This window comes from Pagrus major, chromosome 1, assembly GCF_040436345.1.
Source record: "Pagrus major chromosome 1, Pma_NU_1.0".
NCBI lineage: Eukaryota > Metazoa > Chordata > Actinopteri > Spariformes > Sparidae > Pagrus > Pagrus major.
In genome coordinates this window covers 24,487,896-24,511,327 of record NC_133215.1, presented here as the reverse complement: position 1 = coordinate 24,511,327, position 23,432 = coordinate 24,487,896, and the positions used below count along the sequence as shown (strand labels likewise).

Genomic DNA, 23,432 nt, shown 5'->3' with positions numbered 1-23,432 from the left:
ATTTTATTATTTATTATTTTTCCTCAACAACTTTTATTTCACAACTGTAGTCTCTAGTTAGAGTAAACATATTAAAAATGTTCATATTGACGTTATCATCACACAATAGATGTCACTTTATTATAACAATCATTAAAAAAAGGTGAATTTCTAGTTCATTACACTTTAGTTTATAGTTTTTTTTACAGTTAATAAACAGCAAACTGCTTTATTAACTATTTATTAAGCATTGTAAAGGTTTATAAATATGAGTTACAACTTTATAAAGGCTATCCAAATAATAATTATACAGCATTTACTAACCATTTACAAAGTATTACAAACATCAGTTGCAACTTTTAAATAAACGATTGCTTAATACAATTCAATAAAGCATTTTTCATTGTTTGTTAACAGTGAAATAACTATTAATTAAAGTGTAATTAACTAGCCTATCAAGTTATCATTTATTAATGATGGCTGTTGTGACGCATTATAATGTCCAACACTATAAGGTCGTTAAAATGATCTGGAACATTAAAATGCTAACATTTAATGGCTTTAATGATAATAATCCAATACTAGATTATACATAATAATATAAGCCAATTTTAATTTTAATCACATAAATATATTTTGTGTCCCTTTACTCAAGTAAATAGTGAACTCAGGACTTTAACTTGTAATAGATTACTTTCAAAGTGTGATATTACCACTTTTCCTAAAGTAAAGGACCTGAGTGCTTCGTTGAGCTTCCAATAAACATGGTGAAGTAAATATTCAAGTATTCATTTGCTCATGAAATGTATAAAGAAGCACAAAAAAGACACAAAATTGCACGTACAGTAATAGTACTGCGATATATCTGACCCCTGCATTCATCTGAAATGTTACTTATAACTTATATAACTTATGATTTGACATAAAGAGACAACATGTTGATGAGCTTAGTGTGTAAAAAAATACACCTAATGAATGTTTTCTGTTCAATCCACCAACGTTTCATCAGCATTGGTGAATTGTTAATTCTGGTCATCGGAGGCAACGAATCTAAATCAACAGAGAACTCAACACCTCAGTCATTTATTTCTGTTCAGTCAGTGATGTCAGGGCAGATGGGTCTGATGTAGACATTTGGCACTTGAACCCGAAGGAACAAGCTGTGCTGTGATCTCACATTCCTTCTGCTTACATGAACAGTTTTGTTCCAACATCAGAAATCTGCCATTTGAACAAAAAGTGACTCTATACATACAAAGAAATACAAAAAGGAAAGTTGTCTCAAAATGAGTGACGGCAGATAATCACAAGATTTGTCAGAGGGTTATTTCAGATGACAGCTGACAGATTTGAAAATTTGCTTCATTGTTTTCTGTCCTTTACAAATGGATGTATAATGAATTAGAAAATAACTCAAATAACACAAGACACCAAATAATATACACATAAACACTCTGTTAATTAAATAAATATAAACATGTGAAGACAATAGAAGCTCTTAAGGTAGAACATTATAAGTGTTAATCTACTGCATGATTAGAGCAGCTACTTCATACATTCATGATGAGTTACCCCATGTGGTTACACTGTACATGTTCATTTACATTACAGAATACTTACAGCAACATGAATCAAAACCAACATAAGGGAACAAAACTCAGATGGAGAATAGTTTTTACAATTAGCTTACAATCATGATATCAATCATTTAGATTGTTTGTAGTAATACATTAAAAGCTCTCAAGTTTTATCCATAATTACAGTAAGTAGCTCACATTATGAAGAGTTGTTCAGTTGCTTCAGAAAGTGTTGACTTGTTGCACACTCTATTGTATTTTATGTATTTATTCAAAATAAATGAACTGTTTTGACGATTGCTTTAACACATAATTACCCACAATGACATTGAGAAGATAAAAATACTAATACTAAATAATTAATGTGGTTTTAAATGTTTTGATGCTTTCCAAAGCCAGTGTGTGATTCTGATTTAAAACAGCGAGCACGCTTGTGGTTGTGGAGTTTAAGTGCAAAAACACACGTTCCTATGACTTTTGCTGCAGACGCACACAGAACTGCAATTTACAGTCTCGAGATAATAAGATGTGGACTCAACTCATTTCGGCATTCCCGAATTAAAACGGTCAATTATAGTTCCTTGTCTTAATGGTTAAACTGTGAGCACATTCGCTGATGATTTCATACGTTCTCCTCTAAAACTAAATGAATAGACGGCGAGATAACAAGACGGAGTGATGAGGAGAAACTCATGATCTCATTAAAAACTTGTTATCTTCACTTCGCACTCCAAGCTCTCGCTTCTCTTCTCTCACCTCCGACTTTCTCACACAAATACACAAAAGTGTGCTCACACACACACACACACACAGTGCACATGACTGTAAATATGTATACAGTACATATGTTCTCATATGCATTAGAGCATCTACAGCGTACTGCATTTACACACACACACACACACACACACACACGCACACACACAAACATGCAGATGGCAGAGTTTAGTCATGATTCGGTAACACTGTAAAAGTCAGGCACATTCTCCAACACTTTAATAACATTCCTGCCTCTAACCTCAAAAACTCACCACACACACACACACACACACACACAGACACACACTGCCACAGTTGGGTATTAGCTTGTTTTTAAATATGAACTGAATATAACTGCATTGAATTTGAGTAAACTTGTGGTTTACATTTTCAGTAGATGTACAGACACCTTCCAGGTTTTGGAGCACCAAGTGATTCATTGGCCTGTACGAGGAAAGGGGAAAAATAAATCCTGAACACGCACGCACACACACACACACACACACACACACACACACTCGAAAAATAACCTATACTACCGCCCCATCATCATTTCCCTCAGCTCCTTCACTCCTCTCCCTCCAGCGCTCCTTTCAGCGGCTTGCTGCCTTGTTTGGCCAGCTCAGCCTCCTTCATAGCGGTGATGACTGGTAACCATGGTGGTGGCAGCTCAGGCCCCGTCCTCTTGACCTGGTTGAGGTGGCTGAGGGCCGCGTACAGCCCCCTGTTGGCGCTGCCGTGGAGGCCTGGCTCCTGTTGCTGTTGCTGCTCTGTGTAGTACATCTCCAGAGCTGCCGGGGTGCAGTGCTTCTGCTGTAAGGGACGAAAATATCTTTGTTTCAATTTCGATGACAAAGTACTGCGATGTGTCATTAAAATTATTATTATTTCTATTGATAATTACTGACAGACTTGTCTGGGACATGTTTGGTAAGTTTAAGTGAAATTAATTATGTTTTAATGAAATTGAAAGCATCAAACACTGCTATCTATTTTACTCTAAAGGGGACCATCATTTCCGTAATGAACATCATGCTGTACTGAAGAAGACTTGAAACAAGCGATTAAGACCATAAACTCACTAAGAAACTGTTCACAGAGGTAATAAATCAAGTGAGAAGTAGGATAATTTTCTCAGAAGCTTACATACAATCGGACTTCTTTTAGAAACCAGTGGATTCGCCCCTTATTGGACATTAGAAAGAATGTAGGTTTAAGGCACTTCTGCATTGGCTGCAAAGTAACTTTTTCACCTTAAAATAACAGCTTCAAAATCATGTTGATGGTACAGTGTCTTGTAATAGGGTGAATGGTGTCTCTGTCTCAGCCACTCCGACCCCCTATAACTCGTTTCTGCGCTATCAACTTCAGTGAGAGGGTAGGATCACCGTGCGTAGCACTTTACGACAGCACATCACACACTGCACAAAGTATCACAGATTTTAGTTGAACTGGATCATATTTTACAGAGAATATGTTTTCTGGTCTTCCTTCTGATGTCCTCCGACTGCTGTGCCTCAACTCTGTGATTTATGGAGTTTCCTGAAAGCAACCTGTAACTGCTGCGTACTGCACTTACAAGTTAGCTCCAAGGACGTTACATGAAAACCTGGAAACCTGGATTCTGAAGAAAGCTACTCAGTGGCACATGAAGCCAAAAAATCTTCCAAGGGGATAAAATTACCCAGATCTTCCATGTTGTGGGGCCCATAAAGACCATAGAGACACTAGAGACTTCCGCCAACTGAGCCGGCTAACTTCTGGTTCAGTGCTTGGCTAACTTGAATAGTGATACAATGATTTAATCCAAATTTTATTGGACCGAATGGCTCAAATTATGATAGTCAAATGAGTCATTTCTTGGGGGTTGTGACACTAAAAAAGATGAATTCACCGTTTTACAGCCACTTCTTTTACAATGTAAGCTTGCGTGAAAAAGAATTTTTGGGCCCCAGTGCATCATGTGATGTTGTTATTACACTATTTTGCCACTACCAAAGTTGGCTTCAAAGCCTGGCGCTCTTCCTGGGGGCTTGGTTAGCTCTGTTAGCTGATTCTGATCTGAGCACCACCGGGGAGTGTTGGTCATTCATCTGTGACAGCGGTGTAAGAAACAGTGTGGGTGAATTAAATCCAACCAACTGAACGTCCAGCCTGTTAATGTTATGTTTTAGAAAAGGCCCACTGAGTTGTGTTGATGACTTTCGAGTGTTTCCCTACGGAGGATCCACTACCTGACCCTCCCTCACAGTGAGGAGTCGAACCTCTCAAAAGCCCAGCAGTGACTACGTCTCCCTCCATCCTCCATCCTCCATCCTCTTTTTATGTCTCCAACAACGCATTAGCAGGAAAAAATGCTGAAAGCAACTGTAACCGGCAGAAACTTCAAAAGCCTTGCCGGAAGGTCCCCCCCTCCCCCTTCCCTTCCTCGCTTCCCCCCTCACTGTTAAGCCTTTAATCACAGTTTAGTCACGCTCAGCCCTAATTAAAGACCCCTCCGATTCACAGGCGGGCGTCCCAATCTCTGCCTGACCAGAAAGTGGGCTCGGTCGCTCCCTCCTTCTACCACTCTCTCCGTCTCTCTCACACTCCCTTATTTTCCTACGCGAGACAGACTCTTTAACTAACATGCGTGGCAGTGCCGGCTCGCTACACGATGCCTCCAAGGTGTCGTTGGGAGATAATGAGTTTGCGTTTCCAGCTCCAGTTTTCAGAGAATCCTACTCAAGTGACTGATGAGCGGGTGTGCCGAGAAACAAAGCACCAGCTGCATTGTAGACTGAGTAAGTTCCCTTTAAGTGGGTGTCGCACAGACTAATACAGCCTGAGTAATACAATAAGAAGTCTGTGATATCCAAGGACGAGACTCTGATATGAGCTGCTTCTGCTGGGCTTTGCTATACCGCAGGAAGATGATGGCCAAGATATTTAGCTGTTCTTTCTCTCTCTAAATGATGAAAATCCACTTTTGTGTGTGTGTGTGTGTGTGTGTGTGTGTGTGTGTGTGTGTGTGTGTGTGTGTGTGTGTGTGTGTGCCTACCTTAAGGATGAAGCCCTCTGGGCAGGTAAGTTGGTCATACCACATGGCTTTGTACATGAGCAGGAGGAGCAGGCTGGTCAGGAAGGCCAAAGTGATGAAGATCAGACCTGTGATCTGAGCAACAGACACACACACACACACACACACACACACACACACACACACAAACAAAAAATACATATTTGGTAGCACTTCAGCGACAAGCGTCATCAGCAGTTAAAGAAAAAGCCTGCTGATATATCTTTGTTATTGTCGACAAATTCCACGAAAAGACCAAAACCAGGATCCAGTGTTAGTCTGTCTCTCAATACTAACTTTCCTACCCAGCCACAGGTTCCTACTGAAGGAAACTTTAATGTTTAAAAAAGGCTAAATAATTTCCAAAAACAGCTGGGCACTGTAATTTTAAGCAAAAGTTACACAAACAGGAGAACACGGAGCGTTTGTTTTTTTTCAGGGGATTAATACACATTTGGTATTTGCAGTTTTTCCCAGTTGTTGGAACATATTTCCTGAAACTACAGCTCAATTTCTTAGAATTTCTCTAAACACAACACTGAGATCACTGTTTTGTCCAAACACCACATATCTCTTGCAAAAAGAAAACAAATGAATACATCTAAAACACGACCATTAAAATACTTCCAGCTTCATGACGCCATGACACTTATTCAACTGTATAAAACTGTGTAGAAATTGTTTCCTTTTTTACCCTTTTTATTGTAACATAATATTTATTTTCATTTTATATTTTTTCCCCACAATAGATTGTAGTTTGATGATACATACGGTATATGGTAGACTGCCATATTGTAAAGTACAGTACAGTACAGTACAGTACATAAGTGAGTATTTATGGCTGCGGGATGATTTGTGTGACAGAATGAAAAAAAAAGACCACGTTTGCACTCATGATAATGGAGGAATGTATCAGCCAGTGTAATGGTTTGGCTCGTTATGTTTTTAAAGTCCACTTGATCCAAATTCAATTACATTTTTTTGTGTGTGTATGCTACAGATCACAAATGACTGGTCCTGTGTTCACCTTTGAGAAAAAAAAAAATCATAAACCAAATGGGAGAAATGTACATTTTATATAATTGGTTTCATGATGGCATCCCAGAGTTTTGCATCGATTGCATGGAACACTGTTTGGTATCCGTGTTCGTATCTGTATCAAATCTTGAATAAAACAGTGACGTCGGCGTTCAGTCATCTGGTCACACTGAGCCAGACAGCAGCCTGCTACACAACACCACAGCCACAGACTTTGAACAATGACCAGCATTAGTTTTCCTGCTAAAGTCTCCTCATTATCTAACTTACAAACAAGGACCCACATCTTGTCCTGAGCTTACCACTAACAGCACACTGTCTGCCCATGACATGTAACTACAGCACATGTGTGTCTACTCTGTCTCTTGTTCTCTGTGGTGGTTTGCTGTCTCGCAAAATGCCAGCTGCTGTTGGTCCAGCACAGACATGGTCCTCCAGCCCGTTAAGACTTCTTTTTTAATTATACAAAACACTTAAGACTACATTTAAGAAATACATTGACATTATTCTAAGCTGCAATGAGGGATGAATAAATGTGATTTCACTTGGACTTTAATTGTTTTTGGACAACAAAGGAGCTCTACTGCACAGAGGAATACAGCTTTGGACACACAGTCAATACTTATAAATGTGATCAATCCATTGTTGTCTTTTCACAGGATTTGTTGACAACAAGAAAAATACAGAATATCGCCACACTTATCTGTTAATGAGAACTCGAGCAGAGTTGCTGTTGCTGTACCTTGGCTTTATCTGAAACATCACTGTAGAAGTTGATATTCAGCTTCTTGATGCTGGGCACATACAGCTTGTTCTTCTTCTGCTGCTGCAGCTGATATTGTGTCGACGTCTTCACAATGACCTGAAACACCAGAAACAACGCTCTGTCACTGTGACTCGCATCATGGTTGATGAATGATGTTGTCCTCTGTGTTCAGCTTAGGTTCAGCGATCCTGTCTCCACTGAAAAGTACTGTCCTTCATGTCTAAAAATACACGAGAGTCATTTGAAAAAGCAGCCAGTTTTAATTGATGCCTTTAAAAGACATCTGGGAGCTGCAAAGTGTTTTTTATGTTAATGTTTCAGCAACATCTAATCAGCCTGTGGAACATCCTGTGCTGAGTGCATCATCCGACCAGAATACGATTGTGTGTGGAGTATTATGCATTCAAAGAGGTACGTGCATTGTGTGGGCAGCAGGTAAGAGAAGGTACAACAGTCTCCTGAGCTCCTGTACCAACATTAATAATGTTTGTCCAGACGTGTAATCTGTTGGCTATTTCTGTAATACTGTAATGCACGGTATGTTGTGGTCGGCTGGCAACTTAGAAACGCAGTTTTTCAGAGAAAAACAAACAAACAAAAGAGGGCGGACATGTAAACAGACTCGCAAACACAGATCCTAATAGGCCGTACTTACCTTTTCTGCGAATGGCTGCTGGAGCTGGTTGACCTCCAGGGGTGTGATGAGGGGGATGTTATCAAAGCCGTCGTCCGCAGACGGCTGCTTCTCCAGCTTATCAGACAGATTACTTCCCAGCTTCACCATGGCTGCTCTGGTGCCTGAAAATGCCTGGACGGATCTGGAGAGCAGGGAGAGACAGCTCAGGTCAGACTGACTCAGACTGTTTGCTTTGTAACCAAATGTGACAGCACTGCTCGTAGCTCCTGCCAGGACCTGAAGGAACGTGGAGAAGATGAAAGTGTGATGAGGAAAAACACAACAGAACAAGTGTAATGTAGAAAAAAATTACCTGCGCTAAAAAAATGAGGCCATGGGGTTATGTTTTTTTTTTTTTTAACTGAAATTCTCTGGACATAACCCTGAGGATCTGTATGTGTTAACGCAAATGTCCAAATCAGTTAAACCGGACGTTAACCAGACTATAAACTGCCAGTTCACTTATACAAAGTCTTTGTAATGACCGATGGACCCCATGTGTGAATAGAGCAGGTCATCGTCAAGAGGATTCACAGTGAGCGTATTGATGACGTCGCACAAAGAGAAGCTGTTTCGTACTCTTTTTGCCTGCCTGTGTACTGCTTTCCATTCCTTTTTTGATATTGTGGATACATCCAAATACATTCAGCACATGCAGTCATGCGTCCGACAAGGACAATCTCCTGTTGTGTTCTGCATGTTTTCAAGAGCAACTCCGGACAATGTCCAGACCTGATCCTCCAGACATTATGTATATTGATTGCTTTGGTGTGAGTTGCTAAGTTTTTAAGATGTCTGCCTTCTCTTGAATATAATCGAACTATATGGCATTCGGCTTGTGGCGCTCAAAGTGCCAAAAAAAATACATTTGAAAAACTCAGCCGCTGTGTTTCTTTATAGATCACGACCCATGCACTCAACCTACAGACCAACACACAGAAGTAAGTGTGCATTAACTCATGGACGAGAAGCTAACTAAGCTAACCATGCTAGCTAATGTTACAGCTCAGCCGACGCCATTAATGTTTACATCCCACTCTGTCACGAGCACAAGCCTCTCGTCCATGAGTAGATGCACGCTTTCTTTCTGCTCGTGACACAGTAGAAAGAAAATATTTCCTCCATGAAACTGCTGACAACAAGGTCTGTGGACTATCTTCAGTGACTGGGTTATGATTTCTGGGAAGAGACATTTCTTTTGAGTTTCTCACATGTATTATTTTGGCACCCCAAACTAAGTACCCTCTAGTTCCATTATAACTGAGAGAAGGCAGACATCTCTGCAGCTGATATCTTAGCTTAGTTTTTATGAAAACGTCAAACTATTCCTTTAATAACTGACTAATTCAATGAGGTTAAAGTGGAATTATAACTATGTGGCTTTAATGGGGGATTATCTTAATGACTTCAGTCTTTTGTATTTGCAACCGTCCTCACAGGGAAGCTTTCCTGCGGCTTATCCAACCCAAGTAAACATGTTTCATAATTGTATGATTAATCTCATGTATCTCAGCACCATCTCTCCCTCCAAACTCTTATCTGTGGTGTTTGTAATCGAGATATAATTCTAACGCGCCATCAACACGGTGCTGAACACCTCTCGGCTCCGATAATGATTCTATTTTCTCTCCTCGATCAAATGATCATCTAAATGTGGAGGGAAGAGGTGAGGACCCACTTATCTCATTCACACGGTGCAACACAACACCTTCCCTCAGCCAAGGACCCCACGGGCCCCGCTGACGCCAGTGACTCACAATGATGATACACGCAGCAGGAGGCTAAGAGCTCCAGTATTTATGCTGCAGGAGAAATCCCTGATGCACAGGAAATGTGTTCCTGATAAAGGAAACACAGGATCATGAGGCCACCGGACACATCAGCTGTAAATAGACTGTCTGCTGAAGAAGAAAGTGGAAACATTGTGTGATATACTGATGAACTATATGTTTTCATTTCTGGCTTTTTATTAAACATTTTCAACAGCGTTGCAGGACTACTGGTGCAAAATAATCGCCTCTGAATTGAGTAAAAGAGCAGCAATCTGTTCATATTGTAACAGTTAAAGAGCAGCTTTTGTCATGGGGATCTTGAACGTTACTCAAGTCGTTGGTGTCCTTGGTGTGTGGGCGGCTAAAGTGGTCATCTGCGCTTCTGACCACCATGTTTCCTCCCCACAGTTGGAGCGAAGTGGGTACGATGAATCATCCTGAATCTGTGATTAACAAATGAGCCGGGTGTTGCTGTCAAACGCTCCCACACTGTGGCAGGAAACACATCCAGCAGCTCCACCATAGCTGCGAATGGCATCTCTTAAATACACACTCTAAATCCACTGTAAAGCCTTTTTGCACCAGAATTACGGCACGATCTGATATTACATTTATCCACTGTCAGGACAGGGAGGAGGCAGCTTTCTAGAGGTTAAGACATGCTGTGTTTTGCGAAAAAAAAAGGTATGAGTGGGCTGTTTATGCGTGTGCCTCTCAAGTTCTTCAGGGTTCACTGGTCATGCATATCCCAACTTGCTGCATTGAAGACAGCTGCGACAAGATGTACAGTACAGGGCAGTGTAACCAGAGAGACGTGAGATAGATAGATAGATAGATAGATAGATAGATAGATAGATAGATAGATAGATAGATAGATAGATAGATAGATAGATAGACGATAACCATTTCCAATCTAACTATAGATCTTAAAATAAGAATTAATACTTTTTTTTTGCATACTTGGATGATCTTAAATCTCACACTGCCCATTTTCTACATGGTGAGGCTTGTTTCTAATGACTTGCAGACTTCATTAAGGTAACCTAAAGCTACAAGGACAATCAGTAAATGCGTATTTTAGTGTAGCCTTTTATGTAATGTGGAGGTAGGGCACATTACCTACATAGCCTGCCACACGGACACACAGTCCCACATAGCATGCAAATACAGATGTGACGCCTGGCCATTCATTCCTTAAAGCGCATTAATGAATTACCTGCGCAAAATCACTTCATCGTGCGATAGAAACAGCTCGTGGATGGATGTACAGCCCATGTATTGACCGAAAACCCGCAGCGGTACAGGCTCTCCTTACCCGCAAACACATAACAGACAAATACACGGATATACTGGAGGTAGAAAAGAGGAGAAAAACTTACAGTGTTTTTCGGTGCTGTCCTGTCTCCTGTGTGTGTGTATGTGTGTGTATGTGTGTGTGTGTGTGTGGATGGGATCGGACCACACTGATGCTGACGGGGACTCGGTGTGAACGCCGGTTGCCGTGGTGATGTGTGATTCACGGCAGGACTGCGCATGTAATTCAGCCCGGAGCGGCTCCGTCCCTCAGTCCGTCCGTCCCTCGGTCCTCCGGAGGAAACTGGCAGCTCAGCAGCCTGAATGAATGCGCATCTGAACTGATCAGGAAATTCTGCTTGGGAAGAAAAAAAAAAAGAAAGTCAGAGTCATATCTCGGTTTATCTGAGTGTTTGTCATCAGTGCGGTGAGACAGCAGGGCCTCGAGGAGTCTTGGTCTGGAGTGGAAACACGCAGTGTGAATTATAAACCGCACAGTTATTCAATAGCTGCAAACGATTTGATTTGCATTTGAAACACATGACTAATCGATCGATGAAAGACAAGCAATTATAGAAGCAAACATCCATAAATAGCAGCAGCAGCAGCAAGCCATATATTATCATCAACTAAACTTGAAACACTTATTCTGCATTCATTCAATTATTTTGGGCTCTTAATGATGTTGCATTGTTTGTGAAAAGTTAACGCTTCATAATAACCAGAATTAATAAACGGTCAATTTAGTGATAATTCAAATTTAGTTTTGAGTTATTTCACTGCTAACAAACAGTAACAATGCTTCATTAACCATTTATTAAGGAGTTGTTTATAATAAAGTTGCAACTGATGATTATAATACTTTGTAAATGTTTAATAAACACTGTGTAGTTCATCTGTAAACATCATCTGAACGGCCATTTTGAAGTTGCAACTGATGTTTACAAATCTTTACAATTGCTTACTAAAGGTTTTCATTGTTTGTAAACAGTGAGATAACTATTACCTGAAGTTGAATTGACTATAATTTACCTTTTTATAAATGATGGTTGTTAAAACGTGTGACCTTGTTCTCTCAAAGTTAGACGAAACATTTTTCCACACTACAGGATAGCATCACGTGTGTGTGTGTTAAGTGTCTGCTGACCTCAGAGGTGGAAAGAAACTACAGTACATTTATCCCAGGGTAGTTTTGGTGTATTTTTACTAGACTGGAGTATTTCTGTTTACTCTTACTTTTACTCCACTACATTTGGTTTGTGCTTTTTACTGGACTACATTTATTCGACAGCTGTAACTGGCTCCGGAAACTCTGTAAATGTTGGGTCACTGTGAATTAATGAATTAATGAGTAGGTCTAAACCTGCTCCAACTGAAAAGTGATATGAGATAACTTTTGTTGTGAACTGACACTATGTAAACAAAATTGACTGGACTTGACTTCTCATGTATCAATGTATATATTATATATATAAACAATTATAACTTGAATTTATATTATTACAACTAATTAATCGTTGATTTGTTTGTTTATATAACAGCTGGTGCCCAGAAGAGGAGTTAGTTGTAGACAAACACATTAATAAACATATATATCTGCTTACAACATTAAAGTGTGTTTTAAACCATTCATGACATGTTAATACTGCTTATAAATCCTACATATGGCATCTTAATGTCAAGTGTTGCCCTGGCTACTTTGCAGATTAACATTTTACAAACACAACTTGTGATTGACTTGGTGCTGGACCCAAAAAAAAAATCCAGTGAGACAATTCCAAAAAAAGATGATGGGGCAGCACATTTCAAATTTCCCAGTCAAGGAGGACAAAATACTCACATTTCACTTGTTTATTCGGCTCACATCACATTAGATTATAAGATAAAAGAATGGATTATCTATTGTGATGTGAGCTAAATAAACAAGTGAAACATGAGTATTTTGTCCTCATTTTGTTTCCTTGACTTGGAAATGTTTCTGCTAAGAATCCCATTGTTGAAGCACAACCTTCTTTTTCAATTCAATATGATTAACTTATACAACAAAATGACACGACAGTTTATATAAAGTACTGTAGTTTAAATTCTGCTCACATATTCATCTGTCAGTAATACAGCTTTCATAAAAGTAACCATGCTACATGATAAGAACGTGTTGTTACTAGAACCTCTGTGCTTTTAAAGCAGAATTATGAACCGAGTACTTTAACTGGTGATGGAGTATTTTTACATTACAGTATAACTGTAATTAAAATATCTCAAAAGTTATTCCACCACTGGCTGAAGTGACGCTCCAGTTGTGTGAAATATTTAAACCAAAGCTGCTGTTAATTTGTAACTGTGTATGTATTTTATACATAAAGGTTTTGATCTCTACCAAATTTAAAAATGAAGTTCTCCAGCTCCCAAGGTTTGTAATGATGGACAGAGGGTCAGGCAGCAGCAGACATGGTGCAGCTCAGATACAGATATGTTGTGACCTGGATGACCTGAGGAATCTTCAAAGACATATAGAGCCATTTGTGTATCTCTGGCTTATTGACTCTTGAATCAAAGACGTCCTACTGTGAGGAGGAGTTAGGTGGAGCAGCTTCCTGAGGGGTGTTTTGATCCATGGTGATGTGGTTCACTTCTCTCAGCGAAGGTGAGGAGGAGGTGATATGCAGAGGTGTGTGTCAGAGAGAAAGACAGAGATACTTTTGAGTATTTATTCCTCTGTGAATGAGTGTGAGTGTGAAACAAGTGTATGTTTGAGAGCGAGCAGAGAGTGACGTGTTGGAGAATGAGTGGGAAGAAGGAGCCAGGCTTGTCTGCAGATTTAGATCAACCTTTTCATGGAAGAAGGACCCATGCTGTTTTCCTCTTTGGCCGTGGCTGACTGTATGAATTCATTATGCCTTTAGTGGAGCACTCGTCCAAAAATCAGCAGTGAAACCCCCCGCGCCCCCCTGCAGACCCATCAATTGGGCCTACATTTATTATTTTGACCTTTCCTTTGCGGGGGAGTGACATCAAAGTGGATCCTCCACTCGTTGCTCTGGAAGGAGACGGAGGTGTCATCCTCACAGTGTGAGAGGCAGACTGCCGGCCTGCGCTGGTTTTGTTGTGAGTGAAGCAGAGAGACAGAGTCTGGGTCAGCGTAATTAAAATGAGAATCAATTAGGCTGCAGTGAATGGAAGAAAAAGTGGGTGAAACCAGGCGTGATGAATGTTTGTTTGTGTTTGTACAAATGTGTTTACAAACCTTTGTGACAATCTGATGATTTGATCCTTTCACTTATACAAATTTGGTATTTTAAACATACATTACTCCTACTTTAGCTTGACACAAACATGATCAGTACTCTTTATATTTAAAAAATGTAAGTACAGGTTGGCATAACACTTGTAAATCATGTGGTAAATTTTTTATTTTTTTAGTTTTGTTTGTCTGTTTTACATCAAAATATGTTTTGTGTGATAATAATAATAATCATTTTTATTGTTTATATCTTGTGCTGAAAAAATCTACTAAACACAAGCTATTTGTCATATTTGTTTTCAAACAAAGCAAAAAAAATTAAAAAAAAAAAAAAAAATCAAACTACAATAGAAAAGCAGTTTCATTGTGGGCGAATCAGTTTTCTGTTGTTAATGGTCATTTTCTGGACAGAGAAATCTGCTATGGTTACCAGAGAGCACCAGAAACTATTTTTTGTATTAAATTGGTTCCATTTGGCAAAGTGAGTCTTGACATTTAAAGGTTGAGGGAGAGACCAAAATATAAAAACAAAAAGAGCAGCGTTTTCCTCAAAACCAAAAATAAAAGCAATAAAAACTATTTCAACTTTGCTATCTGGTGAAATTATAATTATTTAAATGGGTTTCTTTACCATGAGATCAGGTCATATAATATAACCAAACAGAAAACAGGTTCTTTCTAAAAGTTGTTGGATTTTCAGTCCTAAACATGGTGAATCCATAGACTCACACTGCACGTCCTTCTGGCTCAGAAAACTCTTCCACTGACTGTGGATTTGAAGCTTTGGTGTTTTCTTTATTTGAGGCAAAGCGATGACGATGTGGTTAAAGGAAAAAGAAGAAACAGACATTGGTGCTCGCCATAAAAAACAACAGAAGCACAGTGCTTCCTTCAGTCTCCAATGTTTTCACACAGCCACTAACTTTAACTACAAATTTGTATATTTCTTCAAGTTCAAACTGATGTTGTTTAGAATAAGTTTCTTTTGGTTAGACATTGTGGTAAAGGTTTGATCGTTATTTAGTTTGAATAAAACATTGTATTTATTTTTTTCACACAAGTAATTACAGATTTTCAGTGAGATCACAAAATGCTTGTGGTCCTTGAAGATACTCTGCAACACTTAATTTCACAGGAAAATAAAAAACCTCATCCTCAACCACATCTGTAGAGGCAGTGACTGACCTACGGTACAAGGTCTCCAACATTTATATAGGGATAAATAAGACTCACAGAGACCTGCAGAAGTATCTATGTAGTCCTTTACACAGTAGCTCCTGTTCTAACCGCTTTTGCTATCCACCTCCTCTCTGGCTCAGGGGGCCCCTGACTGTTTTCACTGCTCAACTGAGAACCCATCTTCTAAACAACATCGCCCTCTTCCAACTTTTAGAATTGAACCTATCCACACTCTCTAAAAAATACCCCATCTGTCTGTCTCCCAATTAAATTCTGTTTTCGTCCTCAGCATTCATTATACAGTATTGTTGCACCACTATTACACAGACAAGTCCATGGTGGTTGTCCCTTGTCAATGATTTCTGTACAATTGAGGCAGATTTTGTTGGTCTTAAAATTGTAAATACCTGTAAACACATAAGTGAAAGGCCTGAAATAAAGTAAATAAAAAAGGTAGGATGTATGGTAATAAAAAACAACACATATATGTATATGTAAACTGTGAAATAATGGGGATTATAGTTTAGTACTGCAGCAATTTTCTGCATATCTCATTATAATATAATTTGTTGTTGGCTTTTATTGTCTTAATAGAAACAAAAAGAGCACTTATGCAATAACAGAGAATCCTCTCTTTTTTGGAATTTATCTAATCTTCTTTTTTTGAAACTAATGTAACTATTTCAACATGACAAAACTCCATTTAATGTCTGCTGTCCATTTTGTAATTCACTTAACAATGTGAGTAGTGCTTATGGATTTTATTCTTTCGACTATGTTCGGGACAGGCTACTTAGTACAGTCAGCTGTTATAGTCTGGTTGACTTGGGTAGGGAGGTTAAAATCAAAATATTGCTAAACAAACAAACAAAAAAGTGACACAAAGTATTCAAAACATAAAACTGACGTTCATATGGCAGAAATGTCTTTTCAAGCAAGAATAAGATAAACTTGAGTAAGAGTGCAGTAAGTTGTCAAAGCCAACTGCTTTATCAACAGGGCCATCTAGTGTCTGATGAGCCGCATGACCTCTCCAGTACAGGCTGATTGTGTTGTTGCAGTTTTAGTTATCAGACAGGTGAACTCACAGCTCAACCACTGAACACGGTCACAGCGACACACCTCTGCATGAGGTGTTATTCATCAACAGATGGCAGCAGCACATCAGCGACAAGAGTTATCCAACATGGGACTGAATTTTCTTTTGATGATGAAAAAAAAGCCTATTGATGTGAAAATTAAACCTGACATTAACAAATGTTTTTGCATGCTGTGAAGGATTTTTAATGTAAACAAATTGATGAGAAGATGTTACCTCTGAGTGAATGTTTTGGTTGAAGATCATATCAGGTGTAATTGAGGGAAACATTTCAATCAAATATAATATAATAAATGTAATAAACTGTGTCTTATTTCAACATCCCTGCATCTAAAATAGATTAAAGATAAGACAAGATGCAAGTAATGAAATTATTATTAGTGATGCAAGCCAGCAATTTGATATAAATGTACCGCCTACACCAAGAATAAATTTGACAAACCAGATAGGGGCGGCTGTGACTCAGGAGGTCGAGTGGGTTGCCCAGAAATCAGAAGGTCGCTGGTACTGAACCTCAAATTGCACCTGATGAGCAGGTCGGCACCTTGCATGGCAGTCTCTGCCATCAGTGTGTGAATGTGTGTGTGAATGTGTGAATCTGATAAATATTGTAAAGGACATTGAGCGGTCAGTAGTCAAAGTCCTACTTAATATAACAAACTGCTCATTATTTTGTGTTCTTAATGCTTATAAACACTTTTAATTATTAAGTCTTACCAAATAATCACATAGAAACAGACCATGCTATTTTACCAGATTGTTTTAATTTCATTTCAAGTGATTTCAGCAAATGTAAATTAGTTTGTCCTGCAGGTGTGGGAAGTCTGAAAGGGATGCATGATGCATGAAACTGCTCGTTTGCCAATGTTTTCTAACTCATTTTGGCCGATCGCTGATACCAATATATGCACATATTTCTTTCCATCTAACTGCAGAGAACATCAAGTCTCTGTTGAAATACATGTAACGTATATTTATGCCTACTCTTACAATAATAGCCCATTGGTAGATGCAGACATATAGTGTTGTTCAAATGAACACAGTCATTGAGCAAGATAAAAAAACTACTTAGTCTTGGTGTTGTGTGCACAGTGAAAGAGACATCTGTCATATCTGCAGAAACGTTCATTTTCGGCAAGTGCCAATATTTCTTTTAAAGGTTTCTATCAGCCGATACTGAAGACGTGCCAATATTATTGTGCATCCCTCATATTAACAGTGCCAATTAAACAAGGAATCATTGTTAAAGGATAATTTCACTGATTTTCAACCCAGATCTTATTCAAAGGTTTAAAATAGTTGAACAAAGCATCTTACAGTAGACTTAAGAATCCTCCCAATGCAAAAAGTCAAATGAGGCAGGTTATTAGTCTTTACCAAACCAGGATAAATATTTTCCCTGAAAGCCTGAAATTCAAAATTTAAGTTGTGATAAAAATTCCCTCTTCCAGCAACACAGTAATAAAAACACAACCCACTACCACTAAGGGCCCTGCGTTCAAATTGTGCTCCAGCAGATTATTAGTAAATACACTGCTGAGCAGTTTAAAGAACAAATGTGTAAAATATTTCCTTTCTCGACATTTTGTGAGTTTATTTTTTTTTTACTTATTAGGCTATTAACAATGAACTCGCAGCTTTTACATCTCCCTGCTGAAACTACGGGGGCCGTCGGATTATCACCTCCTGCTGGTACAGAGAGTATTAGGAGACAGGGCAGGCCAGGGATAGTCCACTGGCACGCTAACTTCAGTAGACATCTCTACAACATCAATGTCTTTGACATCAACACTTTTGTTTCTTCACATTCAGTTCATAATTTTCATTCATTCTTTGAGTGTTTTAAACTGAAACATTTGGCTATATCACACAAATTGCCCCTTTAAGTTTTGTTTAGATATTATTTCAGACTGACACACACAGGAACTCATCAAACATGTCAGTACCTCAGAGGATACATTAGTTTCAACATAAAAAAACAGACCCTATTGCTGATACCTGTATTGTGCACCAGAGGGACACTTGTAATAATGTTTGACACATTAACCCACAACTGAATTCCACTCAAAGGTGTTAATAAGCACACTTTAACATCAACACATGATGCAACCATATCCCCTTGTCCCACATGTAGCTGGGGCAGAAAACATGGATGTAGTTGTTTGTGAAAAGTAAGTTACCACAGGCGAGCGAGAAGAAAAACTTACAACGATACAGCAGATAGAGAAGAGGGAAGTAAATCCAACTGTGCGTGGAACTGTTTTAGAGAGGATGCATATCAGAAAGAGCCATTCTGTATATCATTCAGCATTACAGTGAAGATATAAACAGATGTATTTAAACCATTGTGGACCTTACAGAAGTTCTTAAGTATTTTGGTATTTTGGTAGTTTTGCTAAATCAGCTTAATCAGCCCTTTTCACAGCAGACATTTTGGCTTGTCACAGTAGGGAATGCACATACAGGTATGTTACTAACAACATTAACGATGGTACTAATGTACTTAAGTGTCCCAGTAAGAGTGATCCGGCATGAACAATACCAGGCCTGAAACTGAAGCAGCTACACAGAAATCAGAAATCATTAATCTGATCATTCCTATTTGTGCTTTCATACTGTGACAACATGTACTCTGTGAAAAAGGCCTACACATACAGCTGCAGAGGCAAACACACAGGGATGATGGGATGGTACTCTGAACTCCACATCCTAACCGAAGCAGCAGTCTCAGGCACTTCAGGACTGATGGAAAGTTAGGTGGGATTGTTATAAACCTTGGGGACTGAAGAGAAATTTGGACAGTGACCATATCTGCTTTTAGCACTTTGTCAAACCCAATTTAAAACGAGCAAGCAGAGCTGGTCCAAGAGGTCCTGGATGAGTAAAAGCTCATCCCAGCTCTGGCTTGGGAGGTAGAATGTGTCATCTATTAATCGCAGGGTGGACAGTTCGGTCCTGTCCACAAAACAGCGAACAGTGAATCGCAACTGATGCTTCGATCAGTGTCTTGTGTAGCTGATCTGTTACCATCTGTGTGTCAGCATGTGTGAATAAGAGGCAAATCCAGGGCTTCAATTAACAATTATTTTCATTGTCAGTTGTCTTTTCGGTTCTATCGATTCATTTTATTTGTCTTTAAAATTTGATAATAAGGGATCAACCGTGTGATACTGATTATTAATAATCAAGGAGACCAATAACATATTTTACATATTTGGAACTGATAGCCATTTGCAGTAAAAGTAAAAATGTTAGTGTCAAAATTTAGAATAATCAAAGTTACATTTTGTCTAAGGGAAAGAAGCTGTGAAACTGCTGCTGGTAAGTCAGAAAGTAATTGTAGATCCAGTGTTTAAGCATTCTGTGAGGAGGGTTAGTTGTCATATTTAATCTTGTTAGATACCTTTTGTGTGAATTCTTGTGAAACTGCTGATGCTGAGTGGTTATTAGCCAGTTTTGGCCAACTCAGCTGTGATAAATAGGCTTGATTGCAGGGCGGAGCTAACCCTGCATGAGGTAAATCTAGCACAAATGCGCTAGTCACTACAGCGTCAGATGCAGCGTCAGGACAGCCAAACGAAGACTGTCAAACAAAGACTTAAGGAGTCTCGCTGCGGAAGTCCATCAAGGGAGTCCAAGTTACTCACTGTCCACCCATCGCAGCCATGATTCCTACCCAATCCCAGTCAGGACATCAAACGGGAGAAGATTTCACCGGAGACCCATTGCTAGAGGCTGTAACCCAGCCAATCTCTGTTACCCAACATTCAACACTGGTACTGATTGAACTTGAAGTACTAGGGGGGCTATGGAACTGCCAGTCTGCAGTCAAGAAGGCGAACACCATTTCAGCCTATGCCTCCCTGCAGACTCTCCACTTCCTGGCCCTTATGGAGGCCTGGATCACCCCAGAAAACACTGCCACTCCAGCTGCCCTCTCAACTGCCTACTCATTCTCACACTCCCCCAGACTAACAGGTCGCAAAGGGGGAACTGGACTCCTCATCACACCCATGTCGTCCTACCAGGTCCTTCCCTGGACCAACTACCCAGATCTGCACTTGAATTCCAAGCTGTCTCTGTCACCCTTCTTTCAAGCTCAACATTGTGGTGATCTACTGCACTCCCGGTCCTCTCCGTGACTTCTTTGATGAGATGGACATCCTCCTAAGCTGCTCCCCTGACGATGGCACACCACACGTTGTCCTGGGTGACTTCAACATCCACCCTGAGAAGCTGCACTCATCTGAATTCATTGACTTCTTCTTCACATTTGACCACACACTCTCCCCCTCTCCACCCACCCACCGGGCCGGGAACCAACTTGACCTTGCCTTCACAAGGTCCTGTAGTACCTCGGCACTCTCTGTTACCCCTCTCACTGTGTCCAACCACCACTTTGTATCTTTCTCTCTCCCCTTGAAGTCCACCACCTCCCTCGCCCTACACCTCACATGGTCACCACCCGCTGCAACCTGAAATCCCTCTCTCCCTCCACTTGCTCCTCAACTGTTCTTTCCTCACTACCATCCACAGAACAATTCTCTCTAATGTCCACCAAGAAAGCCTCTCCACTTTGTTATCCTCCTCCCCCTCCTCTTTAGAGGCTCTCTGTCCCCTCACCTCCCGACCAGCACGATCATCTCCCCCCAGCTGTCTGAATCTCTGCAAACCAATAGATCGACGCTACGAGCCGAAGAGAGAAAATGGAAAACATCACGTCATCCTGATGACCTTGCTCACTACCACAACCTCCTCTCTGACTTCACCTCAACTGTGTCAGCAGCCAAATCTGCCTTCTACCTGTCAAAGATAAACTCCGCTGCCTCCAACCCCAGGAAACTATTATCCATGTTCTATTCCCTCCTCACCCCTCCTACCCTTCCCCCTCCTTCCTCCCTCACTGTTGATGACTTTGCAAGAAAGTAAAAGACATCAGATCCTCATTTACTCCTATGCCCATCCAGAAAGCACCTCCCCAAACCCTCACCTCTGATGGCTTTACCTGCTTCAGCCCTCTCTCCTCTGAAGATGTTCACACACTAGTTACATCTACGTCTCTGCCACCACCTGTTCCCTTGACCCGATTCCCTCCTCCCTTCTCCAAGACATCTCTCACGACATCTTGCCATTCCTCACTACCCTGATCAACTCCTCCCTCACTTCAGGCCTTATTCCAGCTCCTTTAAAGACTGCTACAGTAAAGCCACTCCTAAAGAAACCCACCCTAGACTCAGCTGAGATCCGAAACTACAGATCTGTATCTCTTCTTTCATTCCTCTCTAAAACCCTAGAACGCGCGTCTACAACCAACTGTCCTCCTACCTTTCACAAAACAACTTCCTTGACCCCAATCAGTCAGGCTTCAGGACTGCCCATTCCACTGAGATGGCCCTCCTCACATCGACTGAGTCCCTCTGTGCCGCCAGAGCCTCGTCCCACTCATCCGTCCTTATTCTCCTCGACGTATCGTCTGCGTTTGACACAGTCAACCACCAAATCTTCCTCTCCACTATGGCTGAACTTGGCATTGCTGACTCTGCTCTAACTTGGTTCACATCATACCTGACAAATCACACCTTTCAGGTCATATGGAATGACTCCTTGTCCAAACCCTGCTTTCTGGAAACTGGTGTCCCTCAAGGCTCAGTACTAGGACTACTTCTATTTGCTCTGCACCCCCAACATCACTGCTGTGGCACAATCCTGCAGATTTGCCCTCTACAACATCCACAGGATCCAGTCTTTCCTCACAAAGGACGCAACACTACTCCTGTACCAAGCGCTGGTCATCTCCTGCCTGGACTACTGCAACTCGCTCTTGGCTGGACTCCCAGCCTCTGCGACTAACCCCTCGATTCCACCAGATACATGTCCGCTGCGTCACGGCTCCGCCACGGCAGCAGAGCTGATCAGTTTCACTCTAGTCTATGTGTTACCGCTGCGTGTCTGCTGCATCCCAGCTCCGGCAGTCCGCAGTCCTCCGGAGCAGATATGCAGGACTTCTATATGTGGCAGATGCCGGAGCACGACGCAGCAATTCAGCCGAATTCAGCACAGAGCAGACAGGAAGTCAGACACGAAACAACAACATGACATCCGGTTAATTTTCAAAATAAAACCTCAAAAAAGAGACAAATACAAGCTCTTCTTCTTATCCTTCACGCTTTGTGTTGTTGTGTTCATGACACATACCTATAACTGCGGCCACGGGTGATTATGTAATTATCACGGGAACTTCTTGGTCTTGTAACTCCAGCTGTTCGGCGGAGCTGTGCCGTGGTGGACTCAAAACGCAACTGGTGGGGGTTGCCGGACGACGGAGAAAGAGTGTACCAGAGCCGTAACGCAGCGGACATGCATCCACTGGAATCTTAGCATAAACCGTTGCAGCGTATCCAGAACGCTGCAATGCGCCTTGTTTTCAATTTACCCAAATTCTCCCATGTGACCTCCCTCCTCCGTGACCTCCACTGGCTTCCTGTTGCAGCCCCGATCAGAGAAGATGGTACTGCACCCATCTACCTCCAAACACTAGTCAGACCACACGCCCCAGCACAAGCACTTCCTTCAACTACATCAGCTGGCCGGCTGGTACTGCCATCCCTGAGAGCAAACAAAGGTCGCTCAGCAAAGTCACGACTCTTCACTGTTCTGGCGCCTCAGTAGTGGAACAAACTCCCGACCAATGACAGGACAGCAGAGTCACTCGCCATATTCCGCAAGACTCAAGACTCACTTGTTCAGACTTCAATTCGACCCTGCATTGCATGACTCGTGACTTCATTCTTACTTTATCGACAGTGATATGCTGTGGTTTCTTTCTTGTGACAAATATACTTATTGTAAGTCGCTTTGGACAAAAGCGTCTGCTAAAGGCCCTAAATGTAAATGTAAATGTATCAGTGATGGAATATAACGTCTTACAATTACCTACAACTACCAAAAGTAAAATTTTGAGGTATTTCACTTCTGTTTTTCTGCTTTCTGCTCCT

At 40.7% G+C, this 23,432-nt stretch overlaps 1 protein-coding gene and 1 pseudogene across 1 annotated transcript; one reads left to right on the top strand and one right to left on the bottom strand.

The window, feature by feature from the left end:
* Positions 1 to 2,882: 2,882 nt before the first annotated feature.
* On the bottom strand, positions 2,883 to 7,961 carry caly (calcyon neuron-specific vesicular protein). Its single transcript, XM_073481094.1, has 4 exons — positions 7,833 to 7,961; positions 7,154 to 7,273; positions 5,356 to 5,469; positions 2,883 to 3,128 (listed from the first exon to the last, which is right to left on the bottom strand). The coding sequence occupies exons 1-4, from the start codon at positions 7,959 to 7,961 to the stop codon at positions 2,883 to 2,885; spliced, it is 609 nt and encodes a 202-aa protein (XP_073337195.1).
* Positions 7,962 to 20,102: 12,141 nt separating this feature from the next.
* LOC140998569 (uncharacterized) lies at positions 20,103 to 23,218 on the top strand (annotated as a pseudogene).
* Positions 23,219 to 23,432: the final 214 nt, after the last annotated feature.

Coding starts and splice junctions, on each gene's coding strand:
- caly (XM_073481094.1), bottom strand. CDS start 7,961: ATGGTGAAGCTGGGAAGTAATCTGTCTGATAAGCTGGAGAAGCAGCCG. Junction 5,470..7,153: donor ATGTTTCAGATAAAGCCAAG/GTACAGCAACAG, acceptor TCTGTTGCTCAG/ATCACAGGTCTGATCTTCAT. Junction 3,129..5,355: donor CAGAGGGCTTCATCCTTAAG/GTAGGCACACAC, acceptor CGTCCCTTACAG/CAGAAGCACTGCACCCCGGC.